At 52.9% G+C, this 14,396-nt stretch overlaps 2 protein-coding genes across 10 annotated transcripts; one reads left to right on the top strand and one right to left on the bottom strand.

The window, feature by feature from the left end:
• Window positions 1-2,930: 2,930 nt before the first annotated feature.
• Window positions 2,931-6,842, bottom strand: LOC134167755 (uncharacterized). 9 transcript variants are annotated; one of them, XM_062626752.1, is made up of 7 exons: window positions 6,652-6,842; window positions 5,478-5,601; window positions 5,180-5,398; window positions 4,815-4,871; window positions 3,653-3,709; window positions 3,450-3,550; window positions 2,931-3,111 (listed from the first exon to the last, which is right to left on the bottom strand). In XM_062626752.1, exons 2-7 carry the CDS (start codon window positions 5,577-5,579, stop codon window positions 2,973-2,975), a joined length of 675 nt encoding a protein of 224 aa, XP_062482736.1. In that variant the 5' UTR covers window positions 5,580-5,601; window positions 6,652-6,842; the 3' UTR covers window positions 2,931-2,972. The 9 variants fall into 9 exon arrangements, 8 of the variants coding, with proteins under 8 accessions (XP_062482736.1, XP_062482738.1, XP_062482742.1 ...); XM_062626754.1 differs by lacking the exon at window positions 6,652-6,842 and having other exon boundaries at window positions 5,180-5,257; window positions 5,348-5,398; window positions 5,478-6,452; XM_062626758.1 differs by lacking the exons at window positions 4,815-4,871; window positions 6,652-6,842 and having other exon boundaries at window positions 5,180-5,257; window positions 5,348-5,398; window positions 5,478-6,452.
• A 1,844-nt stretch (window positions 6,843-8,686) lies between these two features.
• LOC134167753 (galanin receptor 2b-like) lies at window positions 8,687-13,198 on the top strand. The gene is given in 6 exon segments (XM_062626751.1): window positions 8,687-9,077; window positions 12,353-12,579; window positions 12,582-12,610; window positions 12,613-12,694; window positions 12,697-12,738; window positions 12,741-13,198. Coding segments are annotated over 6 exon segments (1,065 nt in total). The 5' UTR covers window positions 8,687-8,709; the 3' UTR covers window positions 13,058-13,198.
• Window positions 13,199-14,396: the final 1,198 nt, after the last annotated feature.

Raw genomic sequence — 14,396 nt, 5'->3', positions numbered from 1 at the left:
GAAACAACAAGGGAAGAGAATAAGACATCTCACCCCCAGCCGACCGATAACTTGCCCCCCCCCCCGCCCGACCATGCTCTGACCGATGCCTCCTCCAACCCTGCCGTCTCCCAGCCCTTCCGGCTAACTCCCCCCCAGGCATGACGTGCTGTGGTATGGAATACCTCTTTGGCTAGCTTGGGTCAGGTGTCCTGTCTCTGCTTCCTCCCGACTTCGCCTCCTCCCTGGCAGAGCATGAGGCTCACAAAGTCCTTGGCCATACCAAAACATCCTTGTTATCAGCTCTGTTCCCAGGCCGAAAGTCAAAACACTGCACTACACCAGCTACCAAGAAGGGGAAAAATGACTGCTACTGCTGAACCCAGGACATTATCCACCCCTTATTCCATACCATTCACGTCATGCTCAGATCCCACATTTTCAATATACCATCACTCTTATCTAAGTGCATGGACCAGTAGCTATAAAGCTGCTGCGTCCATCTGGTCCATGATGTCAGGCTCCATCTCTTGTAACAGTCTTCCAGAGCCGGAGAGACTGTGTGCAGTGTTCACACTCGTGAATAACTTGGGCAATAGTGTCCATTGCTAGGTCCACCCCTTGATCATGAGTCCATCTCTATGTTGCATCTCTGCTCTGATGGCCTGAAGTGCCATGGGCCCACCAGGCTTAAAATAATTCACTGTCCCCTTAAGCAGTTTCTGCAGCTTGTTGCCGGGGACTCCATACAGCTGCCTTCCATTTCTGATGCTTCCAAAGCACTGGAGGGGCCCAGTGGACTAGATACTTGCCCATACTGTCACACACACCGTGCCACTCCTGGCTGTGCAGCCTTGGGGAAAACCTCTTGGTCCCCCTGTATTGTCGTCTAACCCCAGACAAGACCCAAACCCGACTCTGCTTAACTTTTGAGATCAGACAGAATGGTTGTGGGTAAAACACAGTCTGTGTGTGTGCCAACATGCTGATCCCCATCACAATCAGCAGGCAGGTCCCAAGGATACCCAAAGGCCATTCAAAACCTTCAGAACTCTCAGTTGATGCTGCTGTGCTTGTCACTGGGGCTGGTGTAGCTGCTGTGCTTGTCACTGGGGCTGGTGTAGCTGCTGTACTTGTCACTGGGGCTGGTGTAGCTGCTGTGCTTGTCACTGGGGCTGGTGTAGCTGCTGTACTTGTCACTGGGGCTGGTGTAGCTGCTGTACTTGTCACTGGGGCTGGTGTAGCCGCTGTGCTTGCCGGCTCTCCCACCGCCAGCTTCTCTTTTCCTGAGTCCAGCGCCTCCTCCTCTGCCTTGCTGGGAAATGCTGCGTGGTCTCCTGCATCCTCCTGGGGCTCGGCGGGCGGCTTCCGGGAAACGCTCTCGGCCGTCGCGGGGCTGGGCTCGGCCGCGGGGCTCGGCTCCTCCGCGGGGCTCGGCTCGGCCGCGGGGCTCGGCTCCTCCGCCGCCTTCTCCCGCTGCTCGGCAGCCCCTTCCTTCTGCTCCTCGACCGCCCCGACCTCCTCCACCGGCAGCCGTCCCCTCGCGGCCTCCGGCCCCGCTCCCGCCGCCGCTTGGTCCCCGGGGCCGCTCTCCCGGGCCGGTTCGGCTGCCGCCGGCTCCCGGGGCCGCTCCCCCTCGGCTCCCCGCAGCCTCACGAAGATGGAGAGTAGGGTGAGGGCCAGGACGGTGAAGAGCAGCCGGACGGCCAGGTACAAGTCCAAGGCCACGTCCGTCCCGCCCTGCTGCTGGAGCCCGCCCGTATTACAAGCCATTGCCATAAAGCACAGTGAGACAAGAACCTTAGCCCAGGCCCCACACTTGATAAACACTATCACAGCAAATACCGGCTCTACGTAAGTTACAACATTCTGAAGCTGTGAGATCAAGAGGAACAACTCTGAGAGCCAATAAATCAGCATTGTGACGAATGACTATTAATCTGGTCAGATCTGTTGTTATCTCAACCCTTCGTGCCCCACGTTGGGCGCCAAAAAGAACTGTCGTGGTTTAAACCCAGTCAGGTAATTCGTTCGCTCACTTCCCCCCCTTTCTTGCCCTCCCCCTGCTCTTGGAGGGACGGAGAGGAGAATCGAAAAGAATGCAACTCCCACGGGTTGAGATAAGAACAGTTTAGTAACTAAGGTATAACACAAATCACTACTGCTACCACCAATGATAATAATGATAAAGGAAATAACAAGGGAAGAGAATACATCATCTCACCACCAGCCGACCGATAACTCGCCCCCCCCAGCCCGACCAAGCTCTGACCGATACCTCCTCCAACCCTGCAGTCTCCCAGCCCTTCCGGCTAACTCCCAGTTACCTCCTGGGCATGACATGCTGTGGTATGGAATACCTCTTTGGTCAGTTTGGGTCAGGTGTCCTGTCTCTGCTTCCTCCTGGCTTCCCCTCCCCCCTGGCAGAGCATGAGGCTCACAAAGTCCTTGGCCAAACCAAAACATCCTTGTTATCAGCTCTGTTCCCGAGCTGAAAGTCAAAACACTGCACTACACCAGCTACCAAGAAGGGGAAAAATGACTGCTACTGCTGAACCCAGGACACTTATCTACAACCCTGTTCTTCAATCAACCCCATTCTTCAATCCACCCTATTTCTTCAGTCACCCTGATTCTTCACCGAGTAGGGCTGAAAAAATGGATTTCTCAGTAGAAATCAGGCTCCAGCATTCTTTTATAACAGCTTAGTTAAGACCGAGGCAATTATTAGAAATGTCAACGCTGTTATTTTTATGACATTTTTCAATTTCTTCCATTTAGCCATCTCCAAGAGACAAGCTGCTTTCTCTGTAATGACAGTATTCATCTCTGAGTATCTGTAGAGGTAAACGATGAGCAGCTTCCTTGCTGACTGTTCCATTGCATGTGTCTTCGAAGACAACTTTACATGGTGGCTTTTGTCACGTAACACTGACCGGGTGATTCTCGTGTCCTACAATCCCAAGTTTCTTTATTCTCTTTCTAGTTGGATTTCAAAAGAACCAGGCCCTCGCTGGGCAGCTCCCAAGGGCAGCCCCCAGCTTTGGTGGCAGGACCCAGTTAAGGCCATCGCTCGTCAGCAGCACCACGAAGGTGACTATCTGCAGCAACAAGAGGAACACACAAAGCCTCCTGTGGGATAGAAGAGGGGTCAGGCAGAGCAGAAGCCAAATTTGTCTCAGCTGTTTCCAAGCACCCTCTTTGAACACCACAGTGGGACCTTGTACTATGCTGGGCACAACAGGCTACACGCAGGACTGGGATGAGGGGGTCTGAGCATCTGTTTCAACTCCGCTGTTGGTGTTGCCAGTGTGTCCCAGAATCTCCCCCTACATGCCCCCCAAGTTAGGAAGAACAGAAAGACTGAAACACTTGATCCCGGACAAGTCCAAAGCTGCCTAATGCTCTTGGACCTCTGGCATGGACATCCCACCACCTATGGAAGAGCCCTGGACCCCAGGGCAACTCACTGCAGCCAAGAAATGGTCTTATTCCTCCTTGTCCATGAAGCTGCTGGCTCTTGGAAACCTTCACATTTCTGCCGGAGGAGCTTGAGCCTGTTCCTGAGCAGCTGGAAAAGCAAAGGGCCCAGTCAGGAGTCCATGCCATGCCTGCTTGGGTGTGGCTTCCCCCCACAGTAATGTTGAGCCCTTGTCCCTCCTGTCCCCAGTACCTTCTTGACCTCAGCCTGCTCCAGAACAGCTCCTGCCAGCTCTGACCACTGCCGCCTCTGGAAAACAAGTGGGATGCTTCACAGGGAGCCTCAAAGGGCATCAAAGTGTCCAGGGCCTGGCAGGTCAGGGCAGGGCCAGGGTGCTGGCACACAGGTGTCTTGGTGCTGGCACCATTGCCCAGCAGCTTGGCCACCCCCGAGGGGTTTCTGGATGCGGTCACAGACTGGGCCAGCGCCAGAAGCGTGCCCGTTCCACACGCCATCCCCAGGAGCACAAGTGAGGGTCACTCATCCCACCCCCTTCCCTAAAGCCATGGTGCTGTGCCTGCAGACTGTGAGACTGAACTGAAATCAGACTCCACCGTCCATTGCCTCAAAGATTGGTATGAGAAGCTGAGATGGGATTCCACCTTCCACTGCCCGAGAGATGAGTGAGAGGAGCTGAGGTAAGACCCCACGATCCATTATCTCAAGGACTGGTGTGAGGAACTGCTGCCCATTATCTCAAGGGTTGCTGGCAGACGTGCAGTTGAAGAGCTGGCTGCTGTGATCCACCAGTAATGTGCAGTATGTGACATTAAGAACAGAGGTACTCCCCCCCAAACACATAATGAAAGGGGAAAAAGGTCATTGCCGTTGGGGGCACCCTCCACTGATGCCGATTGCAGACCCTGGGGGACACCCACCACTGAAGACAACAGCTACGGACCTTCAGGATGCCACTGGGTCCACGGTAGTGTCTGTTGTCTCTCTGCGCATTGAATGCTTGCTTGATTTCTGTTGTTTTTTGTTTTCCCCAATCTGTCCTGTTGCTATCTTTTTTTACTAAGATCTTCTTTTTTATAATAATTGTCTTTTCATAATAAACAGTTACAGTACCTGACCTCACTTTTGTTTTTATTTCCCTCTGGGGATCACAAGCAAAATAAGTCCAACACTGGGTTTTCTCCAGTCAGACCTTGACAGAGATCCACATCAGGCTCCCCTCTACAGCACAGCCAATAGCCTGGGGCATCTCCAGAGGCCCAACCTCTCCTTTGCAGACCCCAGAATAGATGTCCCCCCCAGCTATGCTGCTGCTTATGGCTGCTGGGCTGCACAGACCTATCACTGGCATCCCCCTCCCTGACCCTGTCAAGATGGGCCTCCTTCTCCCCTGTACCTTCTGCTCCTCTTCCAGGCTTGTGGCTACCTCCCTGTTTATCATCTGCAGGCACTCCTGTGGGAGAGGAGGGGAAGAGTTGCAACTCTCAGGGCACTGGGACACTTCCTTGAGCGCACTCCCCTTGGCATTATTCCCTCCCAGCTCCCCTTGGGCACTGCCTTTGTCCTCGCATCTGTTCTACCCAACCCTATAGGCACTGGGGGCAGACAGAGAGACTCCCCAGGCCCAAATCTGGACCCAGTCCATTTCTGGACATGGTCCTGAGCAAATGACTCTGGGTCATATTCTTGAGCAGGGGCATTGGACAAGACCAGATGACCTCCAGACACCCTTTCTAACCTCAACTACTCTTGTGAACCCACCTTCATCCTGGCCATGTGCCCCTCCAGCTGCTGGAGCCCTCGGCAGTTGGTTTGGAAGCACCGTACCACCTCACAGTTCTGGGAAGAGGTGCCGGACACAGGCACTGAGGCCCTGACACAGCCCCAGCACCACAGCAGGGGGACACGGGCAAAGTAGGGAACACTAACCTCCATGCTGAGCTGCTCCACGATTTCCCGCAGATACTGCTGCTTCTTCTCCTGCATGGGGAGAGGAAGGGTCAGAGGCTCAGATCTCGCAGCCCCAGCCCTGGGGACAAGGGGACCACTCCACACCTACCACAAATCCCAGCAGCTTCTTGTGCCTTTGTGCCTCTGCAGAACACTGTGCCAGGCGCTCCTGCAGCACACAGAGATCTTCCTGCACCTCTTCTGCCTGCATGGCTGCACCCCTGTGTTGGGAACTAAGAGGGTTTGAGGGGCACGGCCAGGGGAATGTCAGTCACAGATCCTCTTCTCCTGCGCTTGCGCCCTTCCACTGCAGGGAGGGCACAGAACAGGTTATTGGCAATTGCTCTCTGAGCTCCTGCCCAGCAGCACCGAGGTTCTTCTCCAGATACTGCCCCACCTCCAGCAGCAGCCCAGCTTTGTACCCATGTCACAGGCCCATAGTGACATCACCTCCCTGGGGCCGGTTCCAGGAGTTGAGGTGGGGCCCAGCCATAGCCACCAGGGAAATGGGGCGTCACTGCTGGTGTACGAACAGGAGCAATGGTACCGTCTGTCAGAGTCTCCCTGTGGGGTTTGCCTGTTCCTTGGGAGCAATTGAGAGTCTGGGGTGGGAGCAACTGCCATAGCTCCCACCCTAGGACCGAACAGAAGCCGGGCTGCACATGCCCTCCCAGCAGACGCTCACACACATGTGCATGCACACATGTGCACAGATGGTCACAGTGTGGGCGCCGCAGCACTGGGCTGCAGTATCCAGCCCCGCATTTGAATCTAGCATCTGGCCAGGGGAAAGCGACCGCCTGGGAAGGGGAGAAATAAAGACTGGCCTCTGTTCTAACCTGGGCAGACACTTGTGCTGCAGGCTCCCCAAAGGAATGGGATCTCTCAGTTGCTCCGAGAGCAGCGGGGCAAGCAGCAGGGGTCCCCAGGAGGAAGGGGTGGGGGCATGCTGGCACGGCAGGGGATGGCACAGGCTCTCTCCTTGTGCTTCTACAACCTCCGTCACCATAGGTTCTGGTGTCCCTGTTTCCTTCTTCCTTTGCTGTTGGCTGCAGGCAACAGGCCTCGATTGGACAAGTTACAAACCTCCTGGCCACATGGGGTGCTCCTCTTCCAAACATACACACACCACCCCCCCTTACCCCCCCAGGTATAGACTGGGATCCCCTGTCACACTGCTTGCTGCACATCCCCTCCCCCCCGCATTGCCTCATTCCTCGGGGTGTTGCAGAGGCCTCCTCCCCTGCCCTGGACACCCATGTGGGGCGAAGTGCCCAACTCACCAGGGCTCTTGCAGCTCCACTGCTTCCTCAAGGGTTTGTTGATGCAGAACCGTGCCCAAGCACTGGGAGCCTGGGAAGTTTGCAAGGCCAGGCCCTTTCTCTTGGGGGGTGCGTTCTCCTCTCCAGTTACCCTTGTGCCCATAGCTGCTGGGCAACCATCCAATGCCCTGTCACAACATACAGCCTCTCCTCACACATGAGTGACAGGAGCTGAGGTATGACCCCACGATCCATTATCTCAAGCACTGGTGTGAGGAACTGCTGCCCATTATCTCCAGCTCTGCACCAAAGCAGAGCTAGCCAAAATAAGTAGCATGGACACTTCAGTACTGGCCATTCCAGCTTTTCAGAGGAAAGCTCATCTCTCTGCCACATAAGCAGCATTCATGTAAGTCAAGGTTACTTAAAAAAAAAAGTCTAAGTGAGAAATAAAATTTCTGCATTTCACATGCAGAGCAACTGAAACTGTCCTTGTGAAATCCTTTCTGCTTTGGGACGAGTAGGTGCTATTGGAGCAATCTCCATATTCACAAATGAGATGCAGTGACCTTTTGGGTCCCAGATATCAGAATCCAACTCCCAGTCTGTAGCATGAACTTCTTGCTGCCCAGACAGAGGAGATGCTGCCATGTCAAGTGAGGTATTTGACTTGTACAACTGTTGGCCAGTGCACAACAGGCCAACCTGAAGATCACATCCTGCTTCTTAGACTCTATAAGACTTCGGCAATGGCCTCTGGGAATACCTGCAACTGTATGGGAATGGTCTCATTACAGCTGTTGTAGGATTGAACTTGGCTTGGTGTGACTCCAGGCAGCTTACTGGCGTTCTGAGATCTGCTCTGATACCAGGAACACTTGCAGCCAGCAACCCATGGTCACATGCCCTTTGCAGAGCTTCTGCTTCAGGCACTCACTGCCAGGGCTTCCCAGGGAGCACTTGGGTTAGGGTTAGGTTAGCGGCTAGGGCTAGGGCTAGGGGTTAGGGGTTAGTGGTTAGGGTTACAGTTAGGGTCAGAGTTAGTTAGGGTCAGGGGGTAGGATTAGCACTTGCTAATTCCCCAGCCTGAAAGAGAATGCACAGCTAAGAGGTCGGTTTCTTGCACAGACTGTGCTATGTCCATACTCACGGTGAAATGGCCTTGGGCCACCTTCCTGGGCCACAGCACATCCCTGCAAACACCTCACAGGGGTAAGAATCCCTTTTATTCAGGGGAAGCTGTACCTGTATCTGTACATGACATTCCTCCAGCTCCAGAACTCAAGAAACATGCAGACAGATTTCTATGCCTGTGACAGAGAAACTAATGTTTCCATGCATAATCTCACCTTCTGCCTGCAGTCCAAATGCTTATGTTGGGAGTCAGGGAAATTATACAAAAAGTTCATGTACTCGGGAGAGCTGCCCTGTGAAACATAGAAAGGAATATATATCTGGGTTACTGAAACCAAAGCAGGAATGGTCCCATCATACTGTCCTCCTCCTGGGCACAACATGGAGCTGTGTAATAGCTGTAACTGCCAAAAGTATTTCCAGCTCTCTGCCTAGTGTGCCAGGTTTATTCTAGGAGCAGGTACCAAAAGACCTGGGAGTGGAGGATAAACTCTGCATGTCAGTATCAGGAGAGCAAGCATCTTGGCCTGTCCAGATGATTGGTTTGGGGCTCAAACCCACTGGCAGAATTTAATCAGCAGAACAGAACTCCATTCTCCCACAGAGGAGGAAGCTGGGGACAGATGCCATCCTCTCCTCTCCCTTATACCTCACCTACAGCATCATCAGTCCAAGGCAGCATCTGAACATGGGCTGTGGGGCAAGGGCCAGAATGGGGGAGCAGGGAACACCTTACCCCCAACCTACGCTACCTGTCCTACAGGCCAACAGTGTCCAGGGGAACCTGCTGAGAAGCATGTGGGTCACAGAGCTGAAAATGGGTCTCTGTGTCTCCAGTGAGCCAACAGGCCCATCAGCCAAACTAACAGGCTAAGCAGTGTTTCTCCAGTCTCTCACATCTTTCCCTGTGTTGCCTCATGCTCCAGCATCTCATAATGACACAGGATGATGGAGCACGAGGACTTCAAGAGCCTGGCTGTGTACTGGAACTCCTCTGACATTTACCAGTTCAGCACTGCCAGGGTCATTGTCCCTGTGGTCTTCTTTCTCATCTTGCTCCTGGGCACAGTGGGCAATAGCCTAGTGCTGGCAGTGCTGCTGTGCAATGGGCAAATGGGCCACAACACTACCAACCTCTTCATCTTCAACCTCAGCCTGGCTGACTTCTTCATTGTCTTCTGCATGCCTTTCCAGGCCACCGTCTACTTCCTTCAGGGCTGTGCCTTTGGCTCCTTCATTTGTAAGGCTGTCCACTTCTTCATCTACCTCACCATGTATGCTAGCAGCTTTACCCTGACTGCCATCTCTGTGGACAGTTAAAGATGCCCTTGGGCTGGGGAAGGAGGGCAGTCTGAGAAGCTGGATTGAGTGAGGGCATGGGAATATTGTGGCTCTCTACTACTAGGAAGATGGTTCAAACCCCACTGGTACTGATCATTGCCAAAGGCAGTCTGAGGACCTGGTGTGACCCCCTTCCCCTACCAACCCCCAAGCAGCACTTCCAGATCTCTGGAGTACAAGGCTGGTTCTGCTCCTGTCTGGCTTTCTGCTGGAGAGACCTGCCTTGTGGTTAAAGCCCTGGAGACACAAGATCAGCTCCCCACTGTGCCACAAACTCCCACTGGGTGTCACCTAGCTCTGTATAAGAGATGCCACTCAGAGGGAAATAGCCACCATTTCAGAAAAGCATGATGTGCAGGCAGGAAAGTAATCATAAGACGCCAACATAAGAAGGATGTGGAGCTGTTGGAGCGAGTCCAGAGAAGGCCATGGAGATGCTGTGAGGGCTGGAGTAGCTCTGCTCTGGAGAGAGGCTGAGAGAGCTGGGCTTGTTCAGCCTGGAGAATAGAAGGCTCCGGGGAGACCTTAGAGAAGCTTCCAGTGCTTAAAGAGGCTACAAGAAACCTGGAGAGGGGCTTTGGACAAGTAGGGACAGGAAAAGGAAGAAAGGCTTTAACCTGACAGAGGGAAGACTGAGATGAGCTCTTAGGCAGGGTGCCCAGAAAAGCTGTGGCTGCCTCATCCCTGGCAGCGTTCAAGGCCAGGTTGGATGGGGCTTGGAGCAACCTGGTCTAGTGGAAGGTGTCCCTGCCCGTGGCAGGGGGTTGGAACTGGATGAGCTTCAAACCCAAACCATTCTGTGACTCTAAACAGAAAGGACTGTAAGAGAAGCCACATAAATACCCAGAGATCCATAAACACCCATAAATACTGGAGGTCTCAGTCCTGCAATAAACACATCTCTCATTCCTCTGGGGGTTCCAGCCCAGCACAAACCCTACTCATCTTGCAATTCCTCTTCCCCCTTTGCCCCCAGCCCTCCTGCGGTCTGTACAGAAAGGCACCCATACCATGAGCCAAGTCCTTCCTGGGAGGTTACCCAGGATGCTCTGGCACTGATCAGTGCCACCTATATTGTTAACAGGAGCTCTTTAAGGTGACTGTGTCAGCTGCCCCACTTCTGACTAAGCCTGTGTTTATGGTCCAGGATGAGGTAAAGGTCCTCATTAGGTAAGCTCCAGCCTGGACTGCTACAGGGAACACGTCCTAGCCCATCTTGCTCCTTGTGCTTGCTTCCAAGCTACCAAGACAAGATAGGGTAAACAGCCCTCTTCAATGAGGAGGTTCACAGCACTGCAGGCAGAAGGAAATTTCAGTACCAGGGAATATGTGTGACTGGTTAAATCCCAGCAAAAAGTGTGGTTGGGCTACTCTTCCAATCCCCTTCAAGATCGTCCTGCTTCCAGGTGCCACCTACAGAAACTCAGTGATCTGACACTTCAGCAACTCATGCACCTGGAAATGCCAGTATCCCCTGTCTGGGGTCACATGGCATCTCCGACTAAAATATCCCAATCATCTGGCATTTCAGTGGCTACACAGTTTGCCTGCTATCACCAGGAAAACCAGAGATTTCTCATGGTCTAAGCCTCATGCTTTCCTGTAACCTAAATGACATGGGTGCAGTCTGCCCCTCCAGCCAGCTCAGAATCAGGGACAGTATCTCTCTCTCAAAAAGAAAGAACATTTTGGCACAGTGCTAGTGCCTGCGTTCTCTCCCTTTCTGGAGGCACTTCTGTGCTGTGCTGTGCTGTGTTGTGCTTGCAGAGCTGCCAGCAGCTTTCAGGATGACAGGACCAGCAAGAAAGAAGGGTTCTGTCACACATGACCCTTCACACTAGCTACGTGTCTTATCTACATGCTCTGCCGACCTCACAGTGCATCAAATGAGCACTCTGGCAGGCTGAGGCTGAGGCAGTTGCACTCCTGTCTGTGCTGATGGCTCCTCTCCATCTCGTACTCACAAGCACCAAGCCATCTTTTCTCCTTGCTGACATCTACATCTTTGCCTGTCGTGGTTTAAACCCAGCCATGCAGCTCGTTCACTCACTCCCCCCCCCGCCCCCCCCCCCCCCCCCCTTCTTGCCCTCCCCCTACTCCCGGAGGGATGGAGAGGAGAATTGGAAAAAATGCAACTCCCATGGGTTGAAATAAGAACAGTTTAATAACTAAGGTATAACACAAATCACTACTGCTACCACCAATAATAATAATGATACAGGAAATAACAAGAGAAGAGAATACAACACCTCAGCACCAGCTGACCGATAACTCACCCCCCCCCAGCCCGACCAAGCACTGACTGATACCTCGTCCAACCCCCAGTGCCCTAGCCCTTCCGGGTAACTCTCAGTTACATCCTGGGCATGACATGCTGTGGTATGGAATACCTCTTTGGTCAGTTTGGGTCAGGTGTCCTGGCTCTGCTTTCCTCACAGCTTCCCCTCCTCCCTGGCAGAGCATGAGGCTCACAAAGTCCTTGGCCAGACCAAACATTTGAGCAGTAACTAAAAACGTCAGTGTTATCAGCACCGTTCCCAGGCCAAAAGTCAAAAACACAGTGCTGCACCAGCTACCAAGAAGGAGAAAAAATGATTGCTACTGCTGAACCCAGGACATTGCCCTGTGGTGTTGCCTGGAGGTAAGGGAGCAGGGCTGGCCATCACACTGTATCTGGCCACTGTTGCTGGAGGGAGCAGATGGAGCATCACTGCCTGCTTTGGGCTGGTCTTAGAAAGTAGACAGTACCGAAAGTCAAGGGCCCACCTGGTCCCTTTGGTACCAAGGTGGAAGCAGCCACAACTCCAGTCAGCAAATCTCCCTCCTGCCACGCTTGTATGAAAGTTGGAGAAGGCTGGAAATATGCCCTCTGTGGGCAGGAGCCTGCATGGTGCCCGTCACCTGGTAAAGCCTCTCAGGACCTGAATCCACAGTTCAGACCTCTTTCTGCCACATAAATTCTGCCAAGCAATGGATATGTGCAGGCTCTCCACAACACTATCTCTCTGGCCCTAGCTCAGTGACACAACCCACCCCACCATGTACTGAGGGGTAAGCCAGCCTAACCTTGTGGGAGAAGCATTCTTACTAGAAAGATAAATGCTGCTTTACCCAGGACTGTATCTCAAAGAAGGTGTAAGATAACATGTAGGGCCACTGCTCAGGGACCTTCAGGAGAATGAAGGAGTTTATGTGGCCAAGTTGAGCTTGGCTGAAATCTCAGTGCTGGTTACTTTCCTCTCCCCTCCAGGTACCTGGCCATCTGCTATCCACTGCGCTATCAGGAGCTGTGAAACCCCCACAATGTAGTGGCTGCCATGGCTGTGATCTGGGGCCTCTCTGTGGTCTTTGCTGGGCCCTAAGTAAGCTACTATGACTTGATTGAGTGGGAGTCCAGCTACATCTGCATGCCTGGCTGGGAGAAGTGGAGACGCAAGGTCATGGACACCAGCACGTTTGCCTTTGGCTATGTCATCCACAGCATCTGTGGACAGCAGTGGAGGACACCTGGAGGACATATCAGAGTCCAAGAAGGCCAAGCGCAAAGTAACCAAGATGACCATCATTGTAACCATCTTTTTCTGTCTCTGCTGCTGCCATACCACCCAGTCATCCTCCAATACCACTATGGAGACTTCCGTTCAACCAGGCCACCTATGCCTTCCACCTGCTTTCCCACTGCATGGCCTATGCCAGTTCCTGCCTCAACCCCATTGTCTATGCCCTGGTCTCCTAGCACTTCCGCAAGGACTTCAAAAACATTTTCAGCTCTTTCTTGAGGAAAAAGCATCACAACAAGGTGCATGTGATGCACACAGCCTACACTGTGCCTGGATTTGAGGCAGGTTCCACTGGAGTGTCCCAGACACATGAGGAGAATAATGGGCATGAGCTGAACCCAGCTTCCATGGCAGTCCAATCCAGTTCTTTCAAGCCCCTTCATACTTCATAGTGGCCAAGCAACACACCATCTTCCAGCTTGGCTGCGTCACCAGCCTCAGGCCACCCTTTCCCACTGGGTGAGAAGAGGATGCTGGAAAGTCAAGCCAAAAACTGCTATACGCTGCTTCTGGCTGAATCCTTCCTCCCCATGCACCAATATGCTGCATGGAAGGGAAGAAACAGATCCAGACTTGCCCCTGATCCTCAAACTATCTGAACTCCAAGAAGTAAAGCTCCAGCTCCTCTGTTGACTCTCAAACTACTAGTCTTCATGGCCTCACCTCTCTGGACACACTGGTTAGTTGTCAAAGAGCCACTTCTGCCTCCTAGTGCCCCATCTGGTCAGACTGGCCCCCACAGCAGGAATGACAAGGCAGATGGGCAGTGCAGGCAGGACCAGGCAAGTAAAGGTGGTGTGGAAAGCGCCTGGCACAGCCCATTGGTGGTTGCAGTGATGGCTTTGCTGTTCTCCCTGTGACTTGGTCCTTCCCTGGGATGTAGAGTGGGCTGTGGGCTCTCTGCATGTTTGGGATGTTGCTGTTGTGCATACTAGAGAAATGTCTTTTTTAACCCAGAGCAAATAAATCTGTTTTCTTCATTCAGGCAGTAGTGAGGCCTGCAGTAGTCATCTGGAGTGGGGATGGGCTACCTCAATGGGGCCATATTCATAACTGGTGCAAATCACAATGCACCAGGAAAACCAGCACTGAGCAAAGTCTGCAGAGACAAACCCTGCCTGGTTTCCCAACTCCTTTCTCCACAGCCATGTTTACTGACACAGACAGGTCCCTGAGTAGGTCAGTGCACAGCTGACATTTTTCTCCACAGTTAGCAGTCAATTGTCAGTGCGTAAAAGCAGCTTAACCTGCCCACCATGCTTCTGAGGTTCCATGAGCAGGCAAGGAGCTAGTGGGCAGAAGCAGGGTTAAGTGGTTAGTTTGGTTATGGCTCCTCCTGCCTGCATAGCAGTCTTTGCACAGGGGATTGAGGAGGCTCACACTCCATAGTGGAGCAGATGCTTTTCAGGGCCTGCTGAGTCTCATCTCAGAATCTGAGCATGCTCTTAACGCCTTGGAGTTTCAGGAAGGAAAACTCTCATCTCCCTTATCAGGGCTGATTAGATGTGAGTGCCTGCTTCCATGGCTAAATAGCTATTTGGCCACGATCTCTAGCTATCTCAAGTTGGAAGGAACCCATAAGCATCATCAAGTCCAAATTCCTGCTCTTCGCAGGACTACCTAAAACTAAGCTATATGACTAAGAGCATCATCCAGATGCTCCTTGAACTCTTGACAGGCTTAGTGCCTTGACCACTTCCCTGGGAAGCCTGTTCCAGTGACCAACCACCC

The sequence above is a fragment of the Pezoporus occidentalis genome, unplaced genomic scaffold, assembly GCF_034315485.1.
Source record: "Pezoporus occidentalis ecotype Australia unplaced genomic scaffold, CSIRO_AGI_Poc_V1 ctg297, whole genome shotgun sequence".
Lineage (NCBI taxonomy): Eukaryota > Metazoa > Chordata > Aves > Psittaciformes > Psittacidae > Pezoporus > Pezoporus occidentalis.
Note: the sequence above shows the minus strand (reverse complement) of the source record. Positions and strands in the feature narration are given on the sequence as shown.